This window comes from Alligator mississippiensis, chromosome 1 (assembly GCF_030867095.1).
Source record: "Alligator mississippiensis isolate rAllMis1 chromosome 1, rAllMis1, whole genome shotgun sequence".
Lineage (NCBI taxonomy): Eukaryota > Metazoa > Chordata > Crocodylia > Alligatoridae > Alligator > Alligator mississippiensis.
In genome coordinates this window covers 368,026,911-368,054,407 of record NC_081824.1, presented here as the reverse complement: position 1 = coordinate 368,054,407, position 27,497 = coordinate 368,026,911, and the positions used below count along the sequence as shown (strand labels likewise).

The window sequence follows — 27,497 nt, the reverse complement described above, 5'->3', positions numbered from 1 at the left end:
GAGGATCAAACAATTTACAGAAACCAAGACTTATTTTGCTGACAACTAAGCTCTATCACCCAGACTTGAGATTCAATAAAATTTGACAATTGTGAAGAAAGGGGCTTTTGTCTTACTAACTTCAGAGTATTTAAAAGACTCAACAGAAATCTATTGCAAAGCGAATTAGATGGAAATATCAAAGTCTTTGAAGGGAGTCTAGAATTCAATAATTAAAATAAGCTGCTGCTTTACTCTATTTTCTTTCCAAATGGTTTCCAAATTATAATGAAAACAGGTATAACAAAACAAACAAACATACCAGACAAGGCAAAATGCAGTTTGAAAAGCAAACATCAGACCCATCAGACCTCTCAAATGAACAGCATGCTTAGGTCATCTGTTTCATTGTCACAAGTCTATTACAATAGAACCTATGTTCCCTTTAAAATGAGAAGCAGTGAGGTATGACTTAATTCTGTATATCATCTAGGATATATGAAGGATTTTTTTAAGCAATTCAACATTTTTCCCCCCAACATACTTAACACATTAAAACTGTCATGTTTACCTTCAGGGCATTGGTATGCCCTTAGAACAGTGGTTCTCAACCTTTTTAAGACTCAAGGCACTCCTTGGAAGAATGCCAGCTTTTAGTTTTCTCTTGTTTTTTGACTACTGAAAAATAATAGAGCAATTCTTCTGTTGCAAAGAACTCAGAAAGATCATAACAGGTCAAAATGTTTTTAACAGTATAGAGCACCTATACACATGCAGCTAGGCTGCTTCTACATACTGTAATTACAGTGCATCAGAGCAGACTCAATTAATTGCTCTGCACTCCACTCCAGCAGATTCCAGTGTAATGTGTATCAGCATCCCCACGCTGAAAAATGGCAATGGGGGCATTTTAGGTAACAGCTTACTGAACCGAGCACCTCTAAGAAAAGCACCCTCCCTCCCCCCACTCCCAGAGCATGTGTATAAATGCTCACAGATTCCTATTTAAAATCTCAAGTTTTACCTTGTGAATCATGTTTGCACATCTAATGGTCCACCAATGTGTGTCAGTTTGTGACACCCTTGAAAGGATCTCAAGACACCCCCAGGTGCTGTAGCACTTTGGCTGAGAAACACTGCCTTAGAATGTAGTTTTCAACATGTTCCACTTTAATAGTTTAGATTCCATATAGGTACAAAAATATGGGAATATTGCATTCTAACCATTGGCAGAAAGACTTTTCTGGCTTTCCAAGAAGCACAGAAAGAAGCTTGCCTACCTTCATTCTGGGTCTATACCCTAAATAATTTCAGTTTCTCTGAGAAAATGTAAGTCAAGAGCTTGAGGTAGGGGAATACAGTAAAAGCAAAGGTAAGAGAGATGACCTTAGGCAAATGATCTCAAAGGTACTTTTTCTGGCTGAAATAATCACCAAAATGCTTTCATTAATCCAGGATCTCTCTGTTATAAAGAATTTGTGTCCCTACTAACAACAGATGACAGAACAGTAATTCATACAACAGGTAAGAATTTTTTTTGTTACTTTTTTCCTCCCCATACTGAAAAAAAAAACCCTTACTGAGTTAGAACTTCACAATCCTTTGTCTAGCTATTTCATATTAAATATCAAATTGAAGAATTTGACATTTAGAAGTCTCCTTTGTGTGACCTGATATCAGACTTCTTTAGAGAAATGTACTCTGTTTAATTAAAAGTGTTCTTAATTGATCTTAATGGGAAAAAATGTTTTCTTGTAGCAAAGTTATAGGCTAAATAATGGCTCCTTCATTACAGGTACTGCGGTAACTGGGGAGAGGTTTTTAACTTTCCTATGTTGCCCACTTACTATGTGATCCCGTACAGGAGGATGTGTTCATAATTATTATGGTAGAGAAAGAAAAGAGATGCACTGGGCACTCCAGATAGGCCGCAGGCTATACTGTGTGCTTCTATAATGTAGAACCATTTATAGAAACCTCTACTATGTCTTTTCAAAAGGTTGTACAAAACTTACACTATAAAGCACGATCAGCCCCAACATCACCAGAGGCACCACTCCTGCTCCTACATAATGTAAGCATAAATGCTTATCACTACACTTTCTACTCTTTCACCATCCCTTCCACATTGCAACTGTAGTTAAAGGAATTATTATTTGACCCATACATTTGGAATTGCTTGATTTGAAGATAGAAGATTCATGCCATGGACTGTTTTGCTGTATTAGTACAAGGGATTAAGAACATTCAGTGGTCTTATGATGATATCACATTTATTTTTTAGAGAGGTGCATCCCTAATGGATCTATAAAGCAACTCATTTGTAAAATACTGTACTTCTTCAGTAGCTTTAAGGGTGCAATGTCTAGTGATAAAACAGTACTAATTTAGGGGCCCATAATGGTTTGATCACAATGTGGCTAAAGGGTCCAGGCATGGCTACAGCCACCTGAGTCCCAAAGAGATGTAAGACCCCGGAGGCCCCAGAGAGGGGGCAACTGTGTAGCCTGAGGGAGAGAGCATGAGAGCAGAGGTGGCCTGCACAGAGTGGGGGGAGTCTTTACAACCCAAAGGATTGTGTGTAATCCAGGTGTTGAGTAAGGCTGAAGGGATGAGCTGAAGAGCAGCACACGGGCCAGCCCCTGAGGAATAACGTTCATGGTACAGTGAAGGCCCTCCTGAGAGGGCACAGTTGGAGGGCCGAGTTGTAGGGCACAAGTTGAAGCCCCAGATAGGGGGTGGATAGGCCAAGGTAAGTCAATGGATGCCTGAGGCTACAGTTGACCCAGAGGCCGAGTGCATGGTGCAGCCAACGAGTTAGGGTGAGCCACAGCCCCAGTAAGTCCTCAGGCATGTTGAGGCTACATGTCTGGGTCAGAGGGAGACCCCAGTAAGTCGTCAGACACTGAGACACCGAGTTTGGGTCAAAATATAAGAACTTGTTCAGATGCCATCTGCGAGGCATGGACATGAAATAAGGAAGGTATGGAGCCATGGATAGTGCCCGCTAGCATCGGGACATATAATGGGCAGCCTCCCACATTTACCACCAATTTGTTATACCAGCAAAGTCATGGCAGGAGAGACTGGTCAGACTGCCCCATATAAACAAGTGGGCAGATCGACGTGAGATCTCAGCCCTGGAATGGTCCCCCGCCACACTGACAAAAATAAAGAAAGAAGTTAGTTGGCTAACAGTACACACTGTTCCCATCCATCCATCTACTGACACACAATAACTAGCATGCCTATCATACATCAAAAACCCCAGTGGAGGAGTGAAGGGGCCAGGCACATAAAAGCCTTCCCCACAACTTCATTCTATGGTTTTACGTGCACTCCTCTGCCAAACTATTTCCCTCCTCCCCCAACACTAGTAGTTGTTGGGATGTAATGGTTCAGTAAATGGCCATGTGCAGAAGGAATTTTAAAGGAGTAAATGGTAGGATAGAATTCCAGGTGGGAAAAGGAGAGGTTGAAGTGTTTGTAGTGTACAGTAGCTGCACTAACACTGATGTATGAGGATGGAAAAATATAGAGTAGAGGTATCAAATATGTGGCCCATGGGCCAGATTTAGTCCACAGAGCCTCTCTAACCAGCTCACTGGAGGGCACTGGAAGTTGAACCCCTTGGCCCCAGTAGATAAGGCCATCAGCACTGAGCCAAGTTCACCAAAGTCAGATCTCAGACTTTTGCTATCCCTGCCCCTGCCAGACAAGGTATCACTCTTTGCCTCTGGGAGGCCCTGCACCACCCCCTCCACTGCTGGATTCCACACCAGCCCAACTCCTGCCTTATTGGACCCTGCACTGCTCCCCACCCCACCCACAGCAGGTATAGCGCTGCACCCAATAGCATACTGTGGGGGAGGGGGAGAATAAACAGGGCACCAGGGAAGACTCAGGGAGACTCCCAGGACTGCTGTTATCTGAGCTGATGCTGCCTACACAGTGCAGAGAGCAACAGCGGCAAGACTTTGCCCCCACTGCCTTCACCTCACTTCTTCTCCTATTACTCCCCACTCCCCATCTCCAATGGTTGGCATCCACCACCTCCCCCACTCTAAGCCTGCTCCAGCATGGTGAAGGAACTCATTACATCTTTGACTCCAGCTGTTATTTTATTTAGAAAAGAACCAAAACCCTTTCCTAGTCCATATCTCCTCCTTATGGGCCACCTCGCATCCAAGTTCTGTGCATGAAGACTACATTTTTAAAGAGATATATAACAAGTCTCTCACTGGGATTGTAGAGAGGCAGCAGCAGGGCACCAGACTACCAAGCGTAGACCCTGAGATGGTGCAGAGGCACTTGGAGGAACTGGATGCGTTTAAGTCGGCAGGCCCGGATGAGCTCCATCCGAGGCTACTGAAGGCACTGGCTAACGTCATTGCACAGCCACTGGTGGGAATATTTGAACACTCATGGCGCACGGGCCAGGTCCTGGAGGACTGGAAAAGGGCCAATGTGGTCCCCATTTTCAAGAAGGGGAGGAAGGATGACCCAGGCAACTATAGGCTAGTCAGTCTCACCTCCATCCTTGGCAAAGTCTTTGAAAAAATTATCAAGGCTCATATTTGCGAGAGCCCGGCAGGAAAAATTATGCTGAGGGGAAACCAGCACGGGTTCATAGCAGGTAGATCATGCCCGACTAATCTAGTCTCTTTTTATGACCAGGTTACAAAACACCTGGACACAGGAGTAGGGGTTGACATCATTTACTTAGACTTCAGAAGGCCTTCGATACAGTATCCCACACCATACTGGTGAACAATTTATAGTTAAGTTAAGAGGCTGTGACTTGGATGACTACACAGTCCGGTGGGTGGCGAATTGGCTAGAGGGTCGTACCTAGAGAGTCGTAGTGGATGGGTCGGTATCGACCTGGAGGGGTGTGGGCAGTGGGGTCCCGCAGGGCTCGGTCCTTGGACCGATACTCTTCAATGTCTTCATCAGTGACTTGGACGAGGGAGTGAACTGTACTCTGTCCAAGTTTGCGGATGACACAAAACTGTGGGGAGAAGTGGACACACCAGAGGCCAGGGAACAGCTGCAAGCAGACCTGGACAGGTTGGACATATGGGCAGAAAACAACAGAATGCAATTCAACAAGGAGAAATGCAAAGTGCTGCGTCTAGGGAGGAAAAATGTCCAGCATACCTACTGCCTAGGAAATGACCTGCTTGGTGGCACGGAAGCGGAAAGGGATCTTGGAGTTCTAGTGGACTCCAAGATGAACATGAGTCAGCAGTGTGACGAAGCCATCAGAAAAGCTAATGGCACTTTATTGTGCATCAGCAGATGCATGACGAACAGAAACAAGGAGGTGATAATTCCCCTCTATCGGGCGCTGGTCAGACCGCAGTTGGAGTACTACGTGCAATTCTGGGTGTACACTTCAAGAGGGATGTGGATAACCTGGAGAGGGTCCAGAGAAGGGCCACTCGTATGGTTAAGGGCTTGCAGGCCAAGCCCTTTGAGGAGAGACTAGGGCACCTGGACCTCTTCAGCCTCCGCAAGAGAAGGTTGAGAGGCGACCTTGTGGCTGCCTATAAGTTCATCATGGGGGCACAGAAGGGAATTGGTGAGGATTTACTCACCAAGGCGCCCCCGGGGGTTACAAGAAATAATGGCCATAAGCTAGCAGAGAGCAGATTTAGACTAGACATTAGGAAGAACTTCTTCACAGTTAGAGTGGCCAAAGTCTGGAATGGGCTCCCAAGGGAGGTGGTGCTCTCCCCTACCCTGGGGGTCTTCAAGAGGAGGTTAGATAGGCACCTAGCTGGGGTCATCTAAACCCAGCACTCTTTCCTGCCTATGCAGGGGGTCGGACTCAATGATCTATTGAGGTCCCTTACGACCCTAACATCTATGAATCTATGGATCTATGAAACACAATTTCAAAGAAAAAGCAGCTGGCAACACCTCCAAAGGCTTCCCATTAAACATATGCAGATAAACCTAACATGCACAGAAAAGTTCAGCAAGGTATTAAAAGTTAGTTTTTAAAAACTTTTTCAAGTTTGGGTGAGCTACTTCTATACTACCAGTTTAAAATACTCCATACTTGTGGAGCTGCTGTCTGCTGACACAGAAATAGGTATATCTCATTTGTTGACTCTTCCTGACTCTTCCAGAGAAAGAATAAAAGAACACCATACAATCGCAATATATTTACTAATACAGAACTTCTGTAAAGACTGATGGCTGGTAATGGATCTAGCACATCAAGTAATTGTATAACTTACAAACCTAAATATGAAGTAACATCCTTATTTAGGTGATATTCATACTGTAAAAAAAAAAATGCCAGAGATCAAGCTTTGATACTTTGTAAGCTTCCCACAATTTTACTCATTTAAAAATGGAAACATGATTTAGGACAAGTGAAAGCACCTACATCATTTCTCACAAAAAAAAATCCTTACAGGAGGGAAAAAGTTCACTCTGGATTGCTTACAACTGATTTGTTTATTATGACTGATGCCACTGCACCTTCTAATGTAACAGCACAGTACAGATCTCTTAAATATCATTCAATGCAGGGATTTCCTTGCTACCCAAATCACTGATTTTTATAATTCATATTTCTTTCTTGATTCCTGGAGTGGGTAGATTCTTTGACACATCATCATCCACTTCATTCATCTCTTTACTAAATATTCTTTCTGAATTAAGTGTCTTCTGTTCCCAAATTTCCCTGAAGATCGCCACACGCAGAAAAAACATATCTTTGCCTGTTGCATAATTTGCAAGATGCTTGCAATCTGGTATAATTAATTCATTCAAATTTTGCAATGCAGTTTACCTATGATCACCTTCAGGGACTTCTGTGCATTAAAAATAGGAAAATGCTATTAATGAAACATTTTGAATTGTAATGGTCTTCAGCTCTGTTCACCATATAGCAGCTTAACAGGTTGGTTTATCTCACACAATGGAATGTGTGTGTCTATTTTATTCATTCCAAAAAAATAAAAGTGTTGATGGAAAACAGAAAGAGAGGAAGACCAGGAAGATCAATAGCTCAGTAGTTCACGCACTTGCCTGGAATGCAGGACCCCTACTTCAAGTCCTAGCTCAAACCAGACAAAAAGGGGATTTGAACCTGATTTCCCCATAGCCCAAGTGAGCACCCTAATCATGAGCCACTTGCTATCTAGTCTCCTTTTATCCACAAACAAAAGTTCCAAAGATTAAATTTCAAATTATCCCAGTGTATAAAAGGAACATTTTTTGGTCCCACATAAGTTTTCATCTCCTTCTCAACTGGATTGGCCACAAATAGGAAGACAGAATGCTTTTGTGTATTCAGTCTGCCATTAACAATTTACAGATCTCATAGCAGCTTCCCGTAATTTTAAGCAGAGTGATACTTTCTCCATCATTCAGATTATTATTTGAAGTAATACATTTCTCCTGTTTTTCTGGTCTCCAAATCATTATTTGTAGAATCATAATGCAGTGGTGTCATCCAAAGCCATTACTCAATGTCACTGTTTTTAACCACTCATACCATGATTCATTGATTGTATCAATTTCCATTTCTCTTTGTTTGAAGAGATCGCAGACCATAACTGCTTCTTTTCCACTTGTGGCAAATTTTCTTAAAGTATCCTGCAACTTTTCCTCTATTTTCCCACTATCCTTACCAGGTCCATGAATGATTTTCATTCAGGTCTTACAAATTCAACATTGGTAATTAGGTTCCTTTATCTTTGTCAACTCTTTCTGCTCCTTTCCATAAGGTTGAACTGGAGTGAGGCAACTTCTTTTGTAGCTGCTTTAGCAAATGGAAACAGAGAACTACAGTATCTGGGCAGGTCAATATATGGTCAGAAATGAGTTTTGAAGCAGATCATTTTCCCTGCAGGGGACTTTAATGTGAGGAAGATAGAAAACCTCTGTAAAGGGACTTGAAATCTTGTGCTTGGAAAGCTGGAGACTGCCACTTGCAAGTGGCTGTACATACAAGTGTCACAGTTTTCTTTTTCAGAATTATGTATGGTCTTTCCCTAAACAGCTTTTTATAAACAATTATCATTTTATTTCACACATTTAGGGTGAACGGCTACTTAGTAAACTACAAACACCGTAGACTTGTCTCAGCTTCTGCCTGAATTTCATTCAATAATTATGGCAAAGAAAATTAAGATAAAGTTGAATTAGGTTTTTTAGATAATAAATACTAAATATGAATAAAAGATCTGCCATTTACTGAGTAAGACCATAGGTCCATCTTGCACAGTATCCTGTCCCATGCAGTAACAGAGTGGATGCTGAAAGGCAAAATACACAGGGTATGACCAGGGTTTTTTCCCCCTGTTCTTCTGCTACTTGAAGCCTCCAACACTTAGGGTATAAGAAGTTCTGATTTAAAGGCTGTAGCCCTAACTCCCATGCTCCCATGTAAACACAATTCTAATGTAATATTTACTAATGTTAGACAATTCCTACAATCATCAATTTTATAAAGGTAACTGATAGAATCACAATAGGGAACAAATAGTGATCAAATATATTTAAATGCATAACAAAAGCTATGATACTATTAGCAGTAAATGAGAAACTCCCACAAAATCAAATTTAATATCACACCCTGATAAGGTGTTAAGTAAATATAACCATTGTTATATAAAAAAACATTAAAGATTTCTTTTAAACGTGTGTAGCAACCAAACAGGTTTTAACGGCCACACCTACTTTAGCTACAAGCTACTCCACTCTAACACCCAAAAATAATATTTGGAGTGTTTTGTGGTTGTTAAGGATCTCTACGATTGATGGAATCTATTGTGGCGTTGTCTTTATAATCACTTGCATTTGTTATTAACACAGAAGAAGGAATGTACGTTTTTATTTTACAACAAAGGCTGCCCTATAGTGACTAACTTCTTTTGAGCATAAACTAACAAAAGCTGTGTACATGTGAATGTTTCAGAAGTTGGCACAAAGAGTCAAAAACAAAGCCTTCAGTACTTGAGCTAATACAAAAACCAATCTACTTAAGAGAACATGAAAGCTGTCAAATAGCTCTTACCCTTATTCAACGTTTCTTAAAATTCTTCTTGACCACAAGGAAACAAACAAACTAAAAAAACCTAACCCTTTTTAAAAAACCAGTATATAATATCTTCTCTTTAAAAGGAAACATTTAAGTAATTGAATCTAAGTACAAGCAATTTTATGCCACTGCTGCTGAATATTCATATCAGCAATGAATGATAACACTAGCAAAATATTTTAACATGAAGCTTTCCCTTGTAAACTGTCTCATGTGTCAAGACACCACCTACCACAAATCATAGAGTTTAAGACCAGTATTTCTTGTTTAAACATGCTACTTGATCAGCAGAATCACTTGTGTGAACAAGCTAAGATTAATGTACACTAGCTAGAGCAGTCTTACTATTTAACTGATAGAGCTATAATTTAACGACCTCATTATCAGCACTGTAATTTTCAGACTGCTGAAATATCAAACTTATAGAAAATATTATATGTTTAAATACATAACAGCATTGTCATTTGAAACTACTTTCAGAAAGAACATAGATAGACACTTGTGCATTGATGAACAAGGTTTTAATCCCATAAAGGAACTTTCACTGTCAAATTATAGGTGTTTCAACATTTCATTTATAAACATCATAATTAAATTCTCTCTACCGCAGAGAAAAAACAAACTTTGTATCATAATGCTGCCTTTTCTTTGCTTTTGACATTTTCGATTGATTTCTATGATTAGGGTATGCTTTTACCTAGCAACCCTTTTTCTATTAGTTGTCAATTTGGTATCTCGTTTCTGGCTATAAAAGTAGAGAAGAATTCCCATCACGATGACTGACCCTCAGGACGTTCAGACTGGACAGATCTCCATTCTAAGCATTCTGAGGTTGGAATGCTTAGCCAAACCTCTTAGAATCATACGGAAATAGAACTGGAAGGTAGGGCTCTTGAATAAGTAGGCTAAAAATTTAACAATAAAGCATTACTTATGAAATTCTCAGTCAGTACAGTCAGTACTTTTTGGCTTCTCGGCAGGCAAGAAATGCTGCAAGTGCTGCACTACTCGGTATCTCAGCCTGTTATTCGATCACCAACCAGAATGCATGAGTGCTCAGAGGTACTAATTTAAGTTAGAATTCAGTGCACATTTCAGTGGTGGTTCTGGTTCATTTTGAATTTTAGACAAAGCTTTGGAGGGGCACAAGTTTCTATTTCATCGGAACAAACTCACGTATATCATTCATCGTTCCTATAGCACTTCTTAGCATGGTTTGGCTTCCTATATCTAACAGAAAAAATTACATATGCAACCCACTAAAAATACAGTTTACTGAACAATGCCAACAAACACTAGAATCCCTTCCCTAAGTGACAAGATTTCTGCCCCAAAAATCTGAGAAATAGAATTATTTAAAAACTAAGAAAATAAGAAACTCGTGTCTAATTCCACAGCCAGCCAAAACTGGGATCTGTTAAACAAACAATAAGGAACTAGTTTCAAAGTAGGAACTCCCATTTAAGCAATCATTCTTACTGAGGCCCATTAACCCAGAATCTAGTCAAACTGATGATAAATGGCACTTTTCAGACATTTGGAAAGAGACACTGATGAAAACCTGAATCCTCCCAACAGGAGGCCAAAACAAAAAGAAACTCTATAAGGTTACCTAGTTATAAAGCCACCCAAGTTCCAGAACACCATTCTCTCTCAGTAGGCAGACAGAAAACTTATAACAAAAATTAAGATATATAAAATATTGCAAGGAAGATAATACAACAGCATCATTTTATTACTGCTCAATGTATAGGTTGAAAATTAAATCCAAAAAATTGTCTCTAAAACCAGACCAGATAAATCTGTTATTTTTTTCCTATATATTGCTGTAATACTACAGCATGATTAAATAGATCATGCTGCCCTCTTGTGCTAGACTTGCAAAAATAGCCTTTATTCATGTGAGTGAACAGATGAAGTGGAACATATGAAGCATTCACTATGAAGTGGAAAATGTCCATATTTTTCTCCTAACAGATAACTCGACATGCATGTGGCTCCCATATTGCAATCTGGATGAAGAAGCAGAGGTAAGTTTGAAAAGAAAAGGACAACTTGTACATTCCCAAAAAGAATGTAAATTCTATTAACAAATACAGATAATCCCTGAAACCCAATGATGTGATTCATCACATCACACCAATCATCATTATGAATCCATAATTAAGATTATGCTGGGATCTGTACCTAAAACTGACTTTTAATCATGTAACTTTCAATCTGCTTCTTAGTATAGGATAATTTTTTTTTTAAACTTTATATATTTAAGATCCAGAATTTATTAGGTCTTCAGGAATACACAGTTAAAAGTGAGGGGGTACTCACCATGCATCAAGTTGTTTTGCTTTAACTGCCCTGTGTGTCTTTTCTATCCTGTGATAAGTGGAAACAAAACTACAGTAATTTAGCTGTTGTTTCATTCATAGGTAAACTGTCACATTTACCTTCCACTTATTGTGAGATAGAGTGGATGCATGAAACAGTTATCATGAAGCAGCTGACACAAGAAAATTGTTCATCTGTCACATTCAAATGTTTAAGAAACTCAGAAAGTCAGATAAAGGTTCACTTAAAGAATGAATCCTAATTTTAAATTTTTACATGTGTATTATACTAAATAAAGCATGAAATCTGATCACTTAAAACCACCATTCACAAAATGTCTATTGTTTCTTTTATTTTCTAGAATATCACTATTCTACAAATGCTTCTAGATTCCTTTAACCAGTCTCAATTTTGTCGCAGATTCTCCTACACCAAAACACATTTTCATTCTTCTGAAATTGCCAGAGTACCACTAAGAGATCTCTCAGCAAGTCCAACAGGATCCTGTCTCTCCAGCCAAAGCCAACTAGTGAAACACAGAATTTAGAACAGAAATTATTTCCATTGTTCATCATAGCTGACTTGATCTGTGCCCTTGGGAGTTAACAGACATCCTGATTCTCAAAACTTATTTCCCAGTGATTCTCCTTATAAACCCATTTCCCTGGCAGGAAATTTCCAGTGTTAGGCACTTTTGAAAAATTAGGCTTAGTGGATTTAGGGGTCTATTATAAAACAGCTCAGCCTTGGCATTTAGCATTGTTGCTTATGTTTTGAGAGATCACGTAACATAAGACCCTGATGCAGGACAGAGAAGTAAGAAGACTGCAAAGACTGCAGGAACATCAAAATGAATTTCTTAACTTATGTGCAGGTACAGTTTCATCTTTACTTGTTCATAAAATGGTAATATAAGTATTATATAAAGTAGGGACCTACTCAAATTGCAATTTTGTGGAAAGTGCAAAAATCGGTCAGCCTTTGTGAAATCCACAGGAAATAAAAACTTACTAAAATGCTGACTCCCCAGTGGGAGCCAAGAGTCCTCCCCAGCCATGCAGTCTGCTGGTGGAAGGTAAGCAGACAAGATGGTTGCTGCTCCTGCCCCTCTCCACCAATCAGCAGCAAGGTGTAGGGCCACAGGATGGACAGCCCTCTCAGCCAATCAGAAGTGAGAGGTGAGGCTATATGATGGACAGCCATCTCCACCAATCAACGGTGGGAGACAGGCCACTGGGGCCCCTCAGCCAGAGTTGTGGGGGGGGCCCCACCATGATAAGCCCATGAAAACTGTGGCCAGACCCCTGATCTGCCCGTGAAATTGGCCAGATGAGTCTTCAAGTTGGGTAGACCCCTAATAATAAGAGAACCACATTTGCAATGATTGTGTGCTACATTTCTTTAAAGGAATTTCTATCAATAAATAGAGATATTTATTAGCTTGCACAAACCATACTCCAATTCAAAATCTAATAATATAGCTCATAGGCATCTTTACTGTGAGGTAACAAACGAAATATATTTATACAGTAAAAGACTGTTGACATTACTACACCTCCCCCTATGTTCTATATACTACAAATGCGGGGGGGGGGAGGGGGGGAGCGGGAAGGGACTGCACATATGGCAGAGGCAGTCAAAATATGGCCCAGGGGCCAGATCTGGCCTGCCAGGTGATTTCATCCAGCCCATGGGCAGGGGCCCACAAATTTATTACATCTGGCCAGACCCACAGCTGCCTCTGCTGTACTCCACATGGGGCTGAGCCCCACTCACCCACACCAGGGCAGTGCACTGTCCTACCACCCTTGACTGCAGGAGGGCCATAGCCCTGGCCCCAGCCAACACACACAGCTTCCACGCGGGGCTGCTGCTGCCACTGCTTTCCTTCCCCAGCCTCCAGCAGCACCTGCTCCTACTGTAGCACTCTGGGAAGCAGCAATGGGAAGGAGGAAAGCTGCAGATGGCCAGGAGCACAGAGCCCACGCCAGGGCTGGGTCTCACAGGGTCAGGGCAGGTCAGTGGGAGCATGGAATCCAGGTCAGCAGCAGCTGGCTCCCCACGGCTCATGTGTAGCTCCCAGGACTTGACCGGAGCTTCACACCACCAGAGGGCTCCACCTGCCACAGGTCACGATTGTCTCAAAGGCCCACTACCTGTTGCTTCTGCAGCTGCTGTTGGTCACAGGGGCTGTGTACCATGGTGGGGGGCATGTGAGGGGGCTCCTATACACACCCATACCCCACAAAACTCCCCCACCAACCCACCCTCCCACCCCACACACAAACACCCCAACTACACCCCATGCATAACTCAAAATAAAATCTTACTCTTGTATACTACAACACAATCACCTCTGCATACAATATGCAAACACACACAAATCAGGACAAAATATTTTTTGAAATAAAATTTAAATATTTCATAGTAGATGTTCAATTTTTAGTATACGATTCAATTTTTTTTCCGGTTCCAAGATTGCATTCCCCACCCCCCCCTTCCAAAAGGAGAACTTGGTGTGGGGAAGGGAGGGCCAGTGGCAGCAAGGGGAGCGACTCCCAGTGGCCAAGGTCAGGGGTTAGGGGTGGGACTCCCAGTCCCACAATGGCAACCAGGGGGCAGGGCACCTGTCAAGGGGTGAGGCTACCCTTGCAGCGCTCAATAGCTCACCAAAACTCATTTAGCAGCCTTCCAGCTTAAATGTTGCCCACCCTGACATATGGTGGTCAGTCCTGTCATTGCTCATCACCAATTCTAAACAGGTATTACAGGAACACAGATCCTGCCCCACAGAGATCCACTCTCTGGTCACCACCCTATAGCTGAGCCTACATTTTCCTTTCCAACCATTCCTGTGATCTTCAAACCTAAACTACTGCATACACATAATAATAGCCCACAAACAATACAAGTTTAGGCATGCACAATGGTATGTTTAAAGAAAGGGAACTATGTGCATATACACTATCATGATCTGACTTGAACTGACTCTTTACACAAAACTTTTCTGGAAGGAAAAAGAAATTCTATGAATGTATAAAAATATGTATCCCTATTAGATTTTTTCATTAGGAAACAACTTTCTGAATTGTAAAAACAAGTCTACTCATTTTTCTTTTTGAGATAATTAAATGTAGAAAGGCCATCACCCTTCCATTTCCCATAAACCAGTGACTACCTAGTTGGCATTCTCTTTCTTCATCCCTCCTCGCTCCATTTCACTTTCTTATTTCCTTTCCTTCTACTGCCTTAAACCACCTATTCTTTTCTTGCTCCCCCCTTCTCAAATCTCATTATCTAATTTCACACAAATTGATCATGTCTACTTGGAATCCAAACCCCTTTCTCTTCATTATTTCAGATGATAACTTTTAACTTGTGTAGTTTGGGTTTTCTATCAACTCTGAGTGAATGAATGAATTGTTCTTACAAAAGGCTAAACTGCCGTTTTTACAGTCATGCATTACCATAGCAAATTTTAAACCAGGTTATTAAAGAGATAGATATAGATACCTATCTATCTAATAAGCCTTGGACTTCTCCAATACTTATTAGAACTAGTTTCCAAAAATAAAAAAAAAAATACAAACATATTTATTGTCCCAGTGCTAGCAAACTCATGCAGCTAAATCATGTAATTAATAGCTCAACTGGTAAGTTAGTATGCAGTACCAATGTAATAGTTTGTCTGCGAGTGCAAAAGCAGAATTAGGTGAATTAATTTGGATTACCATATATTTGCCTAATTTTTCTTTTACATTGCTTATCATAATTGTCAATGTATATTATATGATAATTTTAAAATATTCAGCTTACCAATAGGGTTCCTGTCGAAAAACAACACTGGAGCTTTCAAAATTGACTGAAACATTTTGTTGTGCAAAATCTGGCCAGCATTAATGAGAACTTGAAATACCAAAAGACTTCTTATTATGCCAAACAGTATTGTAACCACTGTTAAACCTAAACACGAAAGAAATAATCATAGAACACACATACATCTTTTATACAAGAGCTGAAAAGAGCAATTTAGTTAAGACAAAATTATATATATTTTGCTCACTGCTGGGTTCAACACAGTTTGCAGAAAGAGAAAGAACGCAAGATAAAGACAGGATTCCAGATGAATATAATATGATCAGTTACTATAAACTTGCTAATACCTTGAATTATCCTCACATTGTCATTTGAAAGAAAATTTATATTTTGCTGTTGTTAATAGTAATAAATTATTTTATTAAAACAGAAAAAGTTGTTAGTTAGCCTTGTATAATATCCCTGCATATCTGCTCTTATTCATCAGACACCACACTTAAATGTAATACTGTACATTAGTCCCCAATTATTTCTCATTCTAAGAATGGGGGAAACCAACTTTTTCAGATATCAGCATATGGCAAAAATGAGAAACAGTGAGCTTTTAAATGGCATGCACTTATAAGTTAGGTCAGTCAGATGTACAATACTGTTTGTGGGCGACTTTCTGCTAGCTTAGCGTTCTACATTCTTACAATATTTTTTTAATCTTTGTTTTATACAACCAAAAGGATTAGAAAGAAAGTAGTATACAATTTTCAATTACCTGGTACCTGAGACAAAACACTGGACACTCTTGGAAAAGTGGTAAAACATATAGATTATACTATCCCATAAAAATATGTATTTTCACAATTGGTTTTCAAGTTTATTTAGACTTGATTCCTATAAAAGATGGCACTGGATCAACTTATTTTCTGTTCATTAACTCTGTCTTGCAGCTTTCTTAAAATTTCAGTATCATAATTTATCTATACTGTTCTGTCACTTTAAACAAAGCTTGTATAAAAATCTGTTTAATTTATTCGTAAACTAATCTACAGTTGTACAATCATAAAAACGTTGATTTTCTTACCCTTAGCCATATTCTACAGTCCTATATGGAAGTCTACAGTCCTATATATCACAAAATAACATACCAAATAGAGGAAGAGTGATATAATCTGGATAGGGGCTGTGTTTTAAGTGCATCTAGATTAGATAAAAAGACAGAAGTGTACCAGAATACATTCTGTTTGCTTATTTCCTTGGTGTCCCTCAGGACCACAATATAAAAGAGTGTTTCCTGTCATAAAAGGGAGTGTAGGGTGTTCATGTTGTACACCAGAATAAACCAAAGCAAGTGATAACTAATTCATATTTAGGGGCAACTTCTTTTGGCATGGTTGACTTTACATGTTTATTCCCCCCTCTGACTAATTAAAACATATAATCTTTACATTAGGGAATGGTATGCAAACTCTAATACTATTGATCAGATCTTTAGAAGATATGTAGATAGATATTTTTGGAAACCCCACTTACTATTTAGGTATCTAAAGCCCATTGAAATATATTAAGAACATCTTTTTTTCCCTATCACTGAAGTACAATAGCAAAGGAACCAAAGAAGAATATCCATGATGAGTCTTTAAAAGCCAGCATTTTGTAGGAACAAAAACTGGAATACTGAGTTTCAGGATGAGGATCAATGTCTAATCCCTCTTGCCCATCCATAAAATGATTGAAGATTTAGCGGAACATATTAGTATAGACAATAACCACAAGTTTACGGCGACTGACTTTTTGAATACTCAATTCTTAGTTTACCTTCCAAAATCCAGACAGAGCAAATTAAGAATCTCCATTCAACCCATTTCTTCTGCTAGATTTTTTCTTTTTTTTAATTATTACAATTAATTTAGTCAGGAAACAAGTCTCAGTATGCTAATCTGTTAAGACATTACTGAATCACTGTTGAAATCCTATTTTCCCACACTACTGCTTAGCAGATGCTTTCAAAACCCTATACTATAGCATTGCAAATAATTCAAATATATATATTACCTGCATAAATGCCTAAATACAAGGTTAGATCTAGATGCATAGTCTCATTTACTCCTCCATTTCCATTTGTTGTGACATTCAGATTTTTTTGCTGATTTGCCCTGTAGAAATATATGCAAAAAAAGGAATAAACAATATAACAGAAATATTGCGTAAGCAAGGCCTTAACTAAGCTGTGTACCTTTTATTAATATGCAAACAAACAATTTACTGCTTTTTCAAATCAACTTGAGATTTGCAGGTCTAAATATATGCCTATGTTCAGGCTGTCATGAGTCACACATGGGTGAAGACTTCTGGTCACTATATTGTAAGAACTTTACATTGTTTCAATAGGTAAAATAAGTGAGGTTTAAAAGACAAGGATGACTGAATGAGTTTTAAGTTTTCCTTAGAACAGACTCCACACCCTCCCTCCACTCACTACTGGATTTTCGTTGATTGTACAACACTTTTGTGCAAACAGCAGAAATAACTCACCAGTAGGAAAGCCACCAATCCTGGAGCACATAAGCAACCTTAAACAAGCAAAGTCAAATTAATATACATACAGCAAAAATTACTCAAAATGTAAGCTTTCAGAATTGTTTTTCTTTGTCCTCTAGTAAAATCTCATTAAATAAGCAAACAAAAACAAATCCACAAACAAAAATACACACAACACAGTTCCTTTCCTAGAGTACTATACTAGAAGGTGGGCCCTTTCGCATCATCAGTTAATACAATGTGTCACTGCATATCTAGAAAAAAATCAGATGGGAGGCATCCAAGCGAAAGTACCGCCTCCGATTCTCCAAGTGCAAAACACCTTGAAAGAGGTGTAATCATCTGTCTTCAGAAAACAAAAAATGACCCTGCTCTGTGAACTACTTGATGGTGAACAAAAGGAAAAGCAATACCATTGACGCAATAAAAAAAAAAAAAAAAGGTCTCTGGCCACACTCTAATATATTTTAAATTGAACATCAAATGGTTAGGTTTATCAATTCCTAAATTTCCTCCTATCCTCCTATGTCAAACATCAAAAGATTAGGTTTATCAATTCCTAAATTTTCTCGTGTATCCCAAAAGGAATCTTGCTTGGCTCATTTGTTCCCAGCAGAAGAGCCAACCCCTGATGCCACCTGTCTATAAGTGTATTTATTTTGGAGGGAGATAATTAAATTAGAAACACATAGTCAAAGGATTTCTGCTTCCCTTCCCTTTCCTTCTTGCCTAGAGATAAGGATAAACTAATAAACTAAGGACTAGTACTTATTAATCTTAAATTGTGCCTCTGTTCACTTAAATTAAAATGGGTACATTATGCTCATGCATGCACACACACACACACATACCCTGCAGATGTACAGTAAATATTGTAGGTCTACCTCAGAAAAATCTGATTATAAATTACCATCTTTCCAAACATAGAAACTTAATTGAAGAAAAGTAAGTAGTAACTGGTGCATTTTTTTAAATTGTCTTTCCAACCAAGACCAATTATTTCCATGAAACTACTTTAAACGTTCCCATCAGGACAAAGAAATATGGTCATATTCCTTATACTAACAGCTTTACTGATTTTCTTTTTTTTCCCCCAGAAACATTCAAAGTGGTCCTGCTTGTTTAAAACTTCATGAATTTGCTACAGCCACTTCCTCACACATTATTTTCTACTGTCCCCATCCAGTAGTCTAACTAGAATGTAGCAACAGGGAGCACCAACCATGGATGCCAATTTGGAGGCAGTGCCAGTCTGTACCCCCAGCAGCTGCAGCCAGATGGTGCACAGAATCAACCCCAGGCATGGACCCAGCAAGGCAGTATGCAAGAAGCTGGCCTTGAACCTTGCCCCAGCCCTGATCCCAGTCCCAATCCCAGTCTCAGCCCTTGTGAGGCAGAATACAGGGAGCCAGCCCTGACAGCAACTGCATCAGCTGTCAAGTGAGACCCTCCCATGATTGTCCCCACTTGCACCTCCTTCTCACCCCCACAGCTTGCAAGTACTTAGCACAGTACTCCCTACCACCCTAATCTCTTCCCAGTGCACAAACATCACTAGTTACACTGTCCCCACCAACTAAATAATCACCTCTGCCCCTTTCTATAACCCAGGAGTCAGCAATTTACAGACCACAGGCCATATTTTGCCTGTTGAGCCACTTGATCTGGCTTGCAGACAATGGGCTTCAGCAGTGGGAGAAATGGTGGCAGCCACTGGGTCTTTCCACCAACTTGCCTGCCTCTGACCCAAGTTGGGTCATTCCAGGCCACAGCATAAGAAAGCTGCTGATCACTGTCATAAACTACTGCCTGGGGCTGGAGAATCTCTTTCCTCTGCAGTGTTTTTATACCAGAGCAGCCTTCTTTTACCATAAAAAGCATTTTCTTCCTAACTGCTACCTCTTAAAATGTGCTGTATGGCTTATTTTTAGATAACTTTGGTAGCTGTAGTATGCATCTCTGAAAATTGTAATGGTATATAATTTGTTTGAATAAACAATCAGAAAAATTTAACCAGCACAAAATTGCTCAAAGCACTAGGTATTTTGAACAATGGACCTACTAACTAAATGTCCCACTAGGAAACAATATTTGAACTAATTTAACCACATTCCAATAGACCATAAAAATTGTAAGACAGCATCATAGACCAAAATCCTTTCTGGTGAAACATGAGAACACAGCCTTCAACTGAATGACAAGTATAAAAATGCTACTGCTACCATAAACACAAAACAAGATTCATTCTTTATTATTTGTAGAACCAAGAGATGGAATTACCTGTGCCAACACATTTAAAAACAGTAGTATAAAAATGATAAAATAGTTTGCTCCAGCAGAAAAGTATTTCCTGTATATTTTAAAGTTTATTTTTCCCTCTGACCGGCTCTCTTCTGGCACTGCAGTCAGCACAGGTTCAGTCTGCACAGAATATAATGGATAGGAAAGCTGAAGTTATATGGATTCATAAAATTCAGTGATACAGCATAGTTAAGAATTACCAAAACACAAAAAACAAAAAACAAACCTAAATATGGAGCTAAAATGATTACACTAAAATATTTTTAGTTTAAAATTGATATTAAAAAGATGAGAAAAAGAAGAAATTCAATTTTACAATGTAAGATACTCTAAAACAGGGAAAGCAGCAGTGGCAGGCAGGCAAACAGAGAAAAGGTAAGGAAGGGGAAGTGCCTTTGAGCACAGAGGGTAAGAGTTGGATTCTTACCAGCTTTCAGGACTTTTTTAAAACTCTCCAGAGGCTCCCATGCCACTTCCACCCTACTGAATCCTTCCTGGGGAGCTGCTCAGAGGAGTGCTCAGAGGCAACCTTAACTGTGTTATTTCCTAATTGCTGAGTGCCTGATTTTGCAACCGTAGCTTTCATTTAGTTGTCTGTATATCACCCCTTTATGTTTCTGCTTGGTAAGCTGTGGACCACCAAGCAATAAACTCCTTTTGTGATCTCTTTCTGCGCTGGTCTTCATTCATCCTAAAGGCACCTGATTTAATATTACTAAAATTCAAGCACACCAGACCCTTACCACACCAATAGCATAAGTTGAAAAAAAAATACTATGTGGCCTAATGCTTATAGTGGGTACTCACACACAACTGTTCTATTGCTCCATCTTTCTGCGACTGCACAGAGGAATCCTCTGACCAGACTGAGGACTGTGAAAAAGCACGATTCCTTGATGACTTCAATTTGGGGGTCCCTGGGACTGCCAACTGCTCATCTTCACCATTTATTTTCAAAAGGGAAGCAAAGTCGATTCCAGATTTCAGAAACTCGGAATAGGTCCCTTTCCCCACCATTCTACCCTAAAATTGAAATATTTTTTTAATGCTGTTCATAGTCAGTGTACACATCCTGAAAAGGGTGCATTTGAATTTTCCCCTCTATATATCTATTGCAGAAATCTTCTTAACTCCCAAGATTTTTGGCCCATGCACTGTTAACAAATAAAAACCTTGAAAGATTCCTAGAAGCCCTCATCTCTTATTTATAGTATAGAATAATTAACAGAAAAGAACTCTTTCTTTAAATTCTTCACTCCTCCCTCCTTAGAATATAAACAGTTAGTAGGACACAGGTGAAGGTCTGGAGCTGCCTAATGCCATGACTTACATCTTTTAGGATTAGAATCTGGTTTACAGCATGGAGGTATTGCAATTGATGAGTCACTAAAACACGGAGCTTTTGGTGCAAGGCTTGACAAATACACCTACAAAAAGATGGAAAGAAATTAAACATACATTAATGTCCATAAGCCTGTTTTGCACATTTCTGTAGCCAGTTATTACATTTACATTTTCAATTTGGACCAGAGCCAAAAAAGGACTTGAATGGTCTTATGCGTCTCAGTCCCACTTGGTGATCTACAAAAAACCCACCTGCTTTGCAATCATCTAAATCCTGGAGCCAATTTAACTCAAGAGGTACCTGCCTTTTTTTTACCTGCAAGTTTTCTTTCTGTATATCCCCCATACTGCCCCTGTCTGAGCTACTCAGTCCCAAACTTCCACCGAAATTTCAATTGCTCCACCTGGTTTCCAGGTCTCCTGAATCCACAAAGCATGCTTAGAGCATTGTTCAAACACAGAGAGTTTATTTCAGCACAAAACAATAACCATGGACATTCTAAAGCACAACATTGTGATAGGGGACTAGGCTTTTCCTACAGTGGCTAAATATTAGCTCATTAAGTGGGAGACCTGACCCTCTTTGGACTGGAGAGTTTCAAACATACCTCTCCCAGCACTCGGGAGTGAAATCTAAGCATGGCCTCTCCAACCTCCTGTTAAAGCAGTATCACAGGGAAAAAAGGAATGCAAAAGTCTTGAGGGTAGGGATGTCAAACATGCAGCCAGTATCTGGCCTGCAAAGGAGGGTCATCGAGCCTTCAGGACTTCTTGTGGACTGGGCAAAACATCTGTGTGTGTCAGGCCTTGTCACCACAGTGGCCTGCCGGGTTAGGGTGGCTCTGGAAGTCAGGGGTTAAATCTGCTGCAACCCACTCACACCTTCCCATGCCCCTTACCTGCTGGTAATTTGAGGGTTTTAGTCACTGTTAGTAAAAATCAGTGGCAGGGGGAAAGGGTGTGAGTAAAAGTCCTGTTAACCCCCTGGGTTAAAGAACTGTGAGCAGTTTTATCCTTGGGGAAAAGGGGAAGAGGTGGTCTTATATGCAGATTATTCTGTATCCTACAGGAAAATAGCAATTTTAAATTATTTATCATAGTATATTCTTAGGTAACAAGAAAAAGCAACAACTTGAATACCTTTTCTACTCTGAGAATGTTTATATGCAAATTACCATGTGGCAAAACTGATAAATGGTCGCATCCTGTAGGGCCATAATGAATACTTAATACATTTTGTTTTAACTGCAAACAGTAAACTGAGATGATAATACATGCTGAAAAACAGTTCCATTTTCAAAACATGAGCAAGATTATTTAAATCAAATATTGACCATATTGAAAGCCAAGTTTAACCAGAAGTAGGCATTTTTCCACAATGCTCTCCTATTTGACACCTTTTGCCCTGACACAATGAAATGACTGAGAAGAGTACCCTAACCCCAACTCAGCTTGTATGAATCAGAGAATATGATCACCGAATCACAGGAAATTAGGGGAGTGTGTAGATGAAACTAGGGCCCTAAATTGAAGCAGCGGGTTTTTAAAAACACTGCTTCAATTTAGGGCCCTTTAAACTCCTGTGTCGTGCACACATCTGAACTTACCTGCCTCTCCAGTGGCGGGGAGGGGAGGGCGAGCTGCTGGCAGGCGGAGCGGTCCCTGGGCTGCTGGGGGGGAGCTGGTGCTTCCCTCCACGGCAACACCGGCCCCCACCCAGGTGGCACCTGCCCACAGGCACCCGGCACAGGCAGTCCCAGGGGGCAGTGGAGCTGTGGAGGAAAGCATCAGGCCCCCCTGCAGCTCAGGCAGGAAGGCAGGCTCCAGAAGAAAAAAAAAGAACTTGAGCAGAGCCCGTCTTTCCCGGCTGGTGCCAGGCTGCCTGCACTCCAAGTCATTTAAGTTTTAGTTTGCTGCACCCCAAGTCATTTAAGGTGCATTACGCTGCCAAATTTCCTACAGTGGCTGGAATTATCGCGCAACATGCTGCCGACGCATGCAAATACCACTATTAAAGCAGTGCAAAAGCATTTTCATAGATTTCATAGACATTAGGGCTGAAAGGGACCTCAGAAGATCAAGTCCAGTCCCCTGCCCAAAGGGCAGGAAGTCAGCAGGGGTTATAGGATCCCAGCAAGACAGACATCCAAATGTCTCTAGAAGGCGTTCAAAGTAGGTGCTTGAACCACCTCCAGAGGCCCTCTATTCCAGACCTTGGGGGCTCAGACACTAAAGAAGTTCTTTCTTATGTCTAGCCTGAAACAGTCATGAAGGAGTTTGTGACCATTTGACCATCCTCTGGAGTGCTCTGGTAAACAGATGTTCCCCCAGATCCTGGTAAGCACCCCTTATAAATTTATAGGTGGCCACCAGATCACCCCTGAGCCTGCGCTTTTCCAGGCTGAAGAGTCCCATGGCTCTCAGCCTCTCATCGTAAGGTCTGCTTTCCTGACCTCTGATCATGCATCTGACTCTCTTCTGGATTCTTTAAAGATTCTCCACATCCTTTTTGAAGTGTGGAGTGCAAAACTGGACACAGTACTCCAGTTGCGGCCTCACTAGGGCCAAGTATAACAGAAGAACGACATTCTGGGATTTGATTGAGAAGCATCTATGGATGCAAGCCAGTGTTTTGCTCACTTTACTAGCCGCAGCATCACATTGAAGGCTCATGTTCATCTTGTGGTCAATCATGACCCCCATTTAACCCACTTTAAAGTGTTATGCACACATGCCTCTCATTTCGTCTACTCACAGCCTATGGCTGTAAAAGACCTCACAAGGTCATGTAGTCCAGATCCCTGTTCAACTGATCTATAGGACTGCCATCCCAGACAAGTGTTTGTCTGACCTGCTCTTGAAAATATCCAGGGATGGAAATTCCAGAACTTTTCTAGGTAGTCTGTTCCAATACTTGGCCAGCCTTGCAGTCAGAAAGTTCCTCCTAATCCCTAACCTAAATTTCCTTTGCTGTAACTTTAGTCCATTGCTCCTAGATCTGTCTTTACAACTACAGATAAAAGCCCATCTCCATCACCTCTATAATTTTCCTTCAAGTATTTGAAGACTGTTATCAAACCTCCTTCAGTCTTCTCTTCTCCAGACTAACTAACCCTAATTATTTTGGCCTTTCCTCATGCTTTTCAGGTTTCTAATTATTTTGGTCACTCTCTGCTGAACTTTTTCTAACCTATCTACAACTTTCTTGAAGTGTGGAGTCCCAAACTGAACACAGTACTACTACCAAGCCATCTAAGTAGTTCCTTCCTGGTACATTTTACTTCAGAAGAATGTACTCCCATTGACAGATCAGAATTCTAAAAAAGGTGCATGATAGCAGTAACCAGCACTGCAGAGGAGGCTGCACTCCCTTGCTCATTGGCTCTCCACCCCACCTAGGGCAGGTAGAACATGCCATGCAAGCAGTAACCAGGGAACTTTAAGTTCTTAAAACAAAAATCCCCTCCCCAACTCTTGGCACCTACCCTGATCACCTCCATGCTTAGCAGTATGTCCCCGGTTAACACAGCAGCAGAAGGGAGCCCCAGAGCCCTCTACTTACACCTCTAGACCCTCCTACTGCTGCTACTGTCCAAGCTGCTCCTGCTCTACTCCAGCAGGGGCTGCAGGGAGGTTGTACAAGGATCCAGGTTTGACTGGGATCAGAGGCAGCGGTAGTACATGGATTTCCCCTCCCCATGCCTGCTCCCAGGATGGTGGGGAACACCCAGCTGATTGGGCAGAGGAAGAACCTGTCCACTGCTGCTGCTGTCCCCAGTTATGCCCAGCTCCCTGTGCAGGATTGGTGGAGCTGGGTAGGAGGGGTTCTGGAGCTTCCCATCACTCCAGATCAGCCTCAGATAGTGGTGGGCAGGGAAGTGGACAGAAAGGAGAAGGGGCATGCTGCTGAACATGGAAGGGAAGGGAGGGGTGGGTGTAATTAGGGGTTACAATAGTGTAAGTAGGGGTGGGCAAGAGGGCCATGTTTCAAAAAGGGGAAGGGGAAGGGGAGAGGAGGTATGACCATGCCACTACACCCCCTTGTCCATCCACACCTGGGATAAGAACTGTAAATTAAAACATAGCTAAAAAAGAATGTGGCAATATATCATCTTACTTGGCCACTTGCAAGTCTATACTTAGCAGGCTTAAAATGAACTGTACACAGATTATACACACATAGAAATGTCCCTGTACTACCATAGCCGTAGGTCACAGATTTCAAACCAAGACCTCAAACTGTATGAAACTGATCAGGTTCCGACACAGATCACATAAGGGACAGCCTTATACTGATCAGTATTGGAAACAATATTCCTTAATTTTTAATATTTTAACAAGCAAAATGCATGTTAAAAAGGTTTCCTAGGGAATGAGACACTAAAAGTAAAGTACTTTAAAAGAGTGAAGAAAATGGAAGAGGGCAGCATAGGTGAGAAGACATTGGTAAGAAGCTGTTTATTTATAGGGATAAATGTTATTTAAGAAGACTGGAATTCCCCAAACAGAGCCATGGAATTATAAATCCATGATAACTAAAAGCAGGTGAAAAATCTGTATGCAGTGAAAAGCGAGAGGTATATTCAATATGCTACATACCTGCTACATATGCATTCCATATGTTACATTCCATCAGCTCCAGTTTGTTTGTAATGGATTTATAGCAGTTTTCAATTTTTTTTTAAGGAGTGTACCCCTTCTGGGTGACAGAGGCCAGACCTGGAGCAGTGGGGGGGCTTGCACATGGCAGTGGTGGCATGGGGTGGTGGGTGGCAATGCTCCATCCCTGCCCACCTGCATTTACCCCCTAACCCCTTTCCAAGTACCCCTGGGGGTATGCATACCTCCAGTTGACAACCCCTGGATTTATAAGGATCAACCCAATAAAGTGCAGAAGACCTCCTGAACACTGCTGATCCCCTTCAACATCCAATGAACATTGTGGGTGTCCAGCAACTTGCACTATTTGTTTCTATCTCCAATGTTCCATTTTGGCACCTAAAAACTATCCAATAGCTTGCAGGCTTCAATCCTGCCAAGCATACTGTAGAAAATGCACTTGCCTCCATGGGGTCTGCACTAGCATGGGGCCCCAACCAGAATCAATTGCTAGCTTGGCACCTTAGCACATAATCCTTGTTTGTTCTTCCTTCTAAATCTAGTTCCGTTTTCCCTCCAACAGTGGTGAGGGGGGAGAGGGAGAGAGAGAGAGAGAGAGAGAGAGAGAGAGAGAGAGAGAGAGAGTGTGTGTGTGTGTGTGTGTGTGTGTGTGTGAGAGAGAGATTTTGTTTTTAAGTTTTTTATCTCTAAGAACCAGCTTTCTTTCATATCTGAATTTTTTCCCTTTTTTCTTTAATGACTTTTTTTTTTCCTTGCATTCTTTTTGGCCTCTCTTTTTGGATGATTATGCACATGATTAACCTTATTACAGCAACCACTTTCTTACAGTGATTTCCACTAAAATCAATAAGAATGTCCATCTGCAATAAAGCCAAGTGTGAACTGGAATCTCTATTATTACTATTACTGTATATTTGATTTGTTCTTCACTCATGTTTTCTCCTCAATTTCCCCTGGTTTAAGAGATTTACTATTATTTTTCTACAAAATATTTCTAAAAGTTTCATAGAACTTAGTTTCTAAAACCATATCTCTGAACCAAGAAACAAAATATTTTGCAAATTAAATGAAAGTACTTAATATATTTCCTAAAGAACTAAATATATTGTACATTGACTGGAAATGCTAAATGCACAAACTTCTTGTATACTATTTGTAACATATGTAGCCACCATTTCATGAGATGCTACATTATGTACTAGTACCTACATCAGTCACAGAATTTCCCTCATGTAGAAGACCAACATGCAAGAGGTTGCGTCAGTGGCTTTTTACACTACAGATAACTTGCCCTTAAAAGCTCTCTTCAGTTTTGCCTCTTCATTTAGAGGATGTAATTTACATTCCATGAACTACTTTAGACGTACTCTAGGGAATCCCTAAAAAATAGTACATATTTAGATCAGAAAGGTACTAAAAAGACTTTAGTGACCCCTGCACATTATACATGTTGCAAAGCTTTACATTTTGCAACTTTTAGCCCAAATGGTAAGCCCATCCCCCCTGCCCTATTTTT

The 27,497-nt window shown here is 40.5% G+C and overlaps 1 protein-coding gene across 4 annotated transcripts in view; it reads right to left on the bottom strand.

The window, feature by feature from the left end:
- The window catches only part of ABCC4 (ATP binding cassette subfamily C member 4), a 259,297-nt gene that overhangs the window by 125,078 nt on the left and 106,722 nt on the right, over nt 1-27,497 (bottom strand). For all 4 annotated transcript variants that reach the window (XM_019486948.2, XM_019486949.2, XM_014597004.3 and 1 more), the window contains 6 exons: nt 21,348-21,444; nt 20,825-21,040; nt 19,997-20,137; nt 17,711-17,748; nt 17,231-17,331; nt 15,185-15,331 (listed from right to left, as the gene is read on the bottom strand). In XM_019486948.2, the coding sequence (XP_019342493.1) occupies nt 15,185-15,331; nt 17,231-17,331; nt 17,711-17,748; nt 19,997-20,137; nt 20,825-21,040; nt 21,348-21,444 (740 nt within the window). The remainder of the gene's footprint in view (nt 1-15,184; nt 15,332-17,230; nt 17,332-17,710; nt 17,749-19,996; nt 20,138-20,824; nt 21,041-21,347; nt 21,445-27,497) is intronic.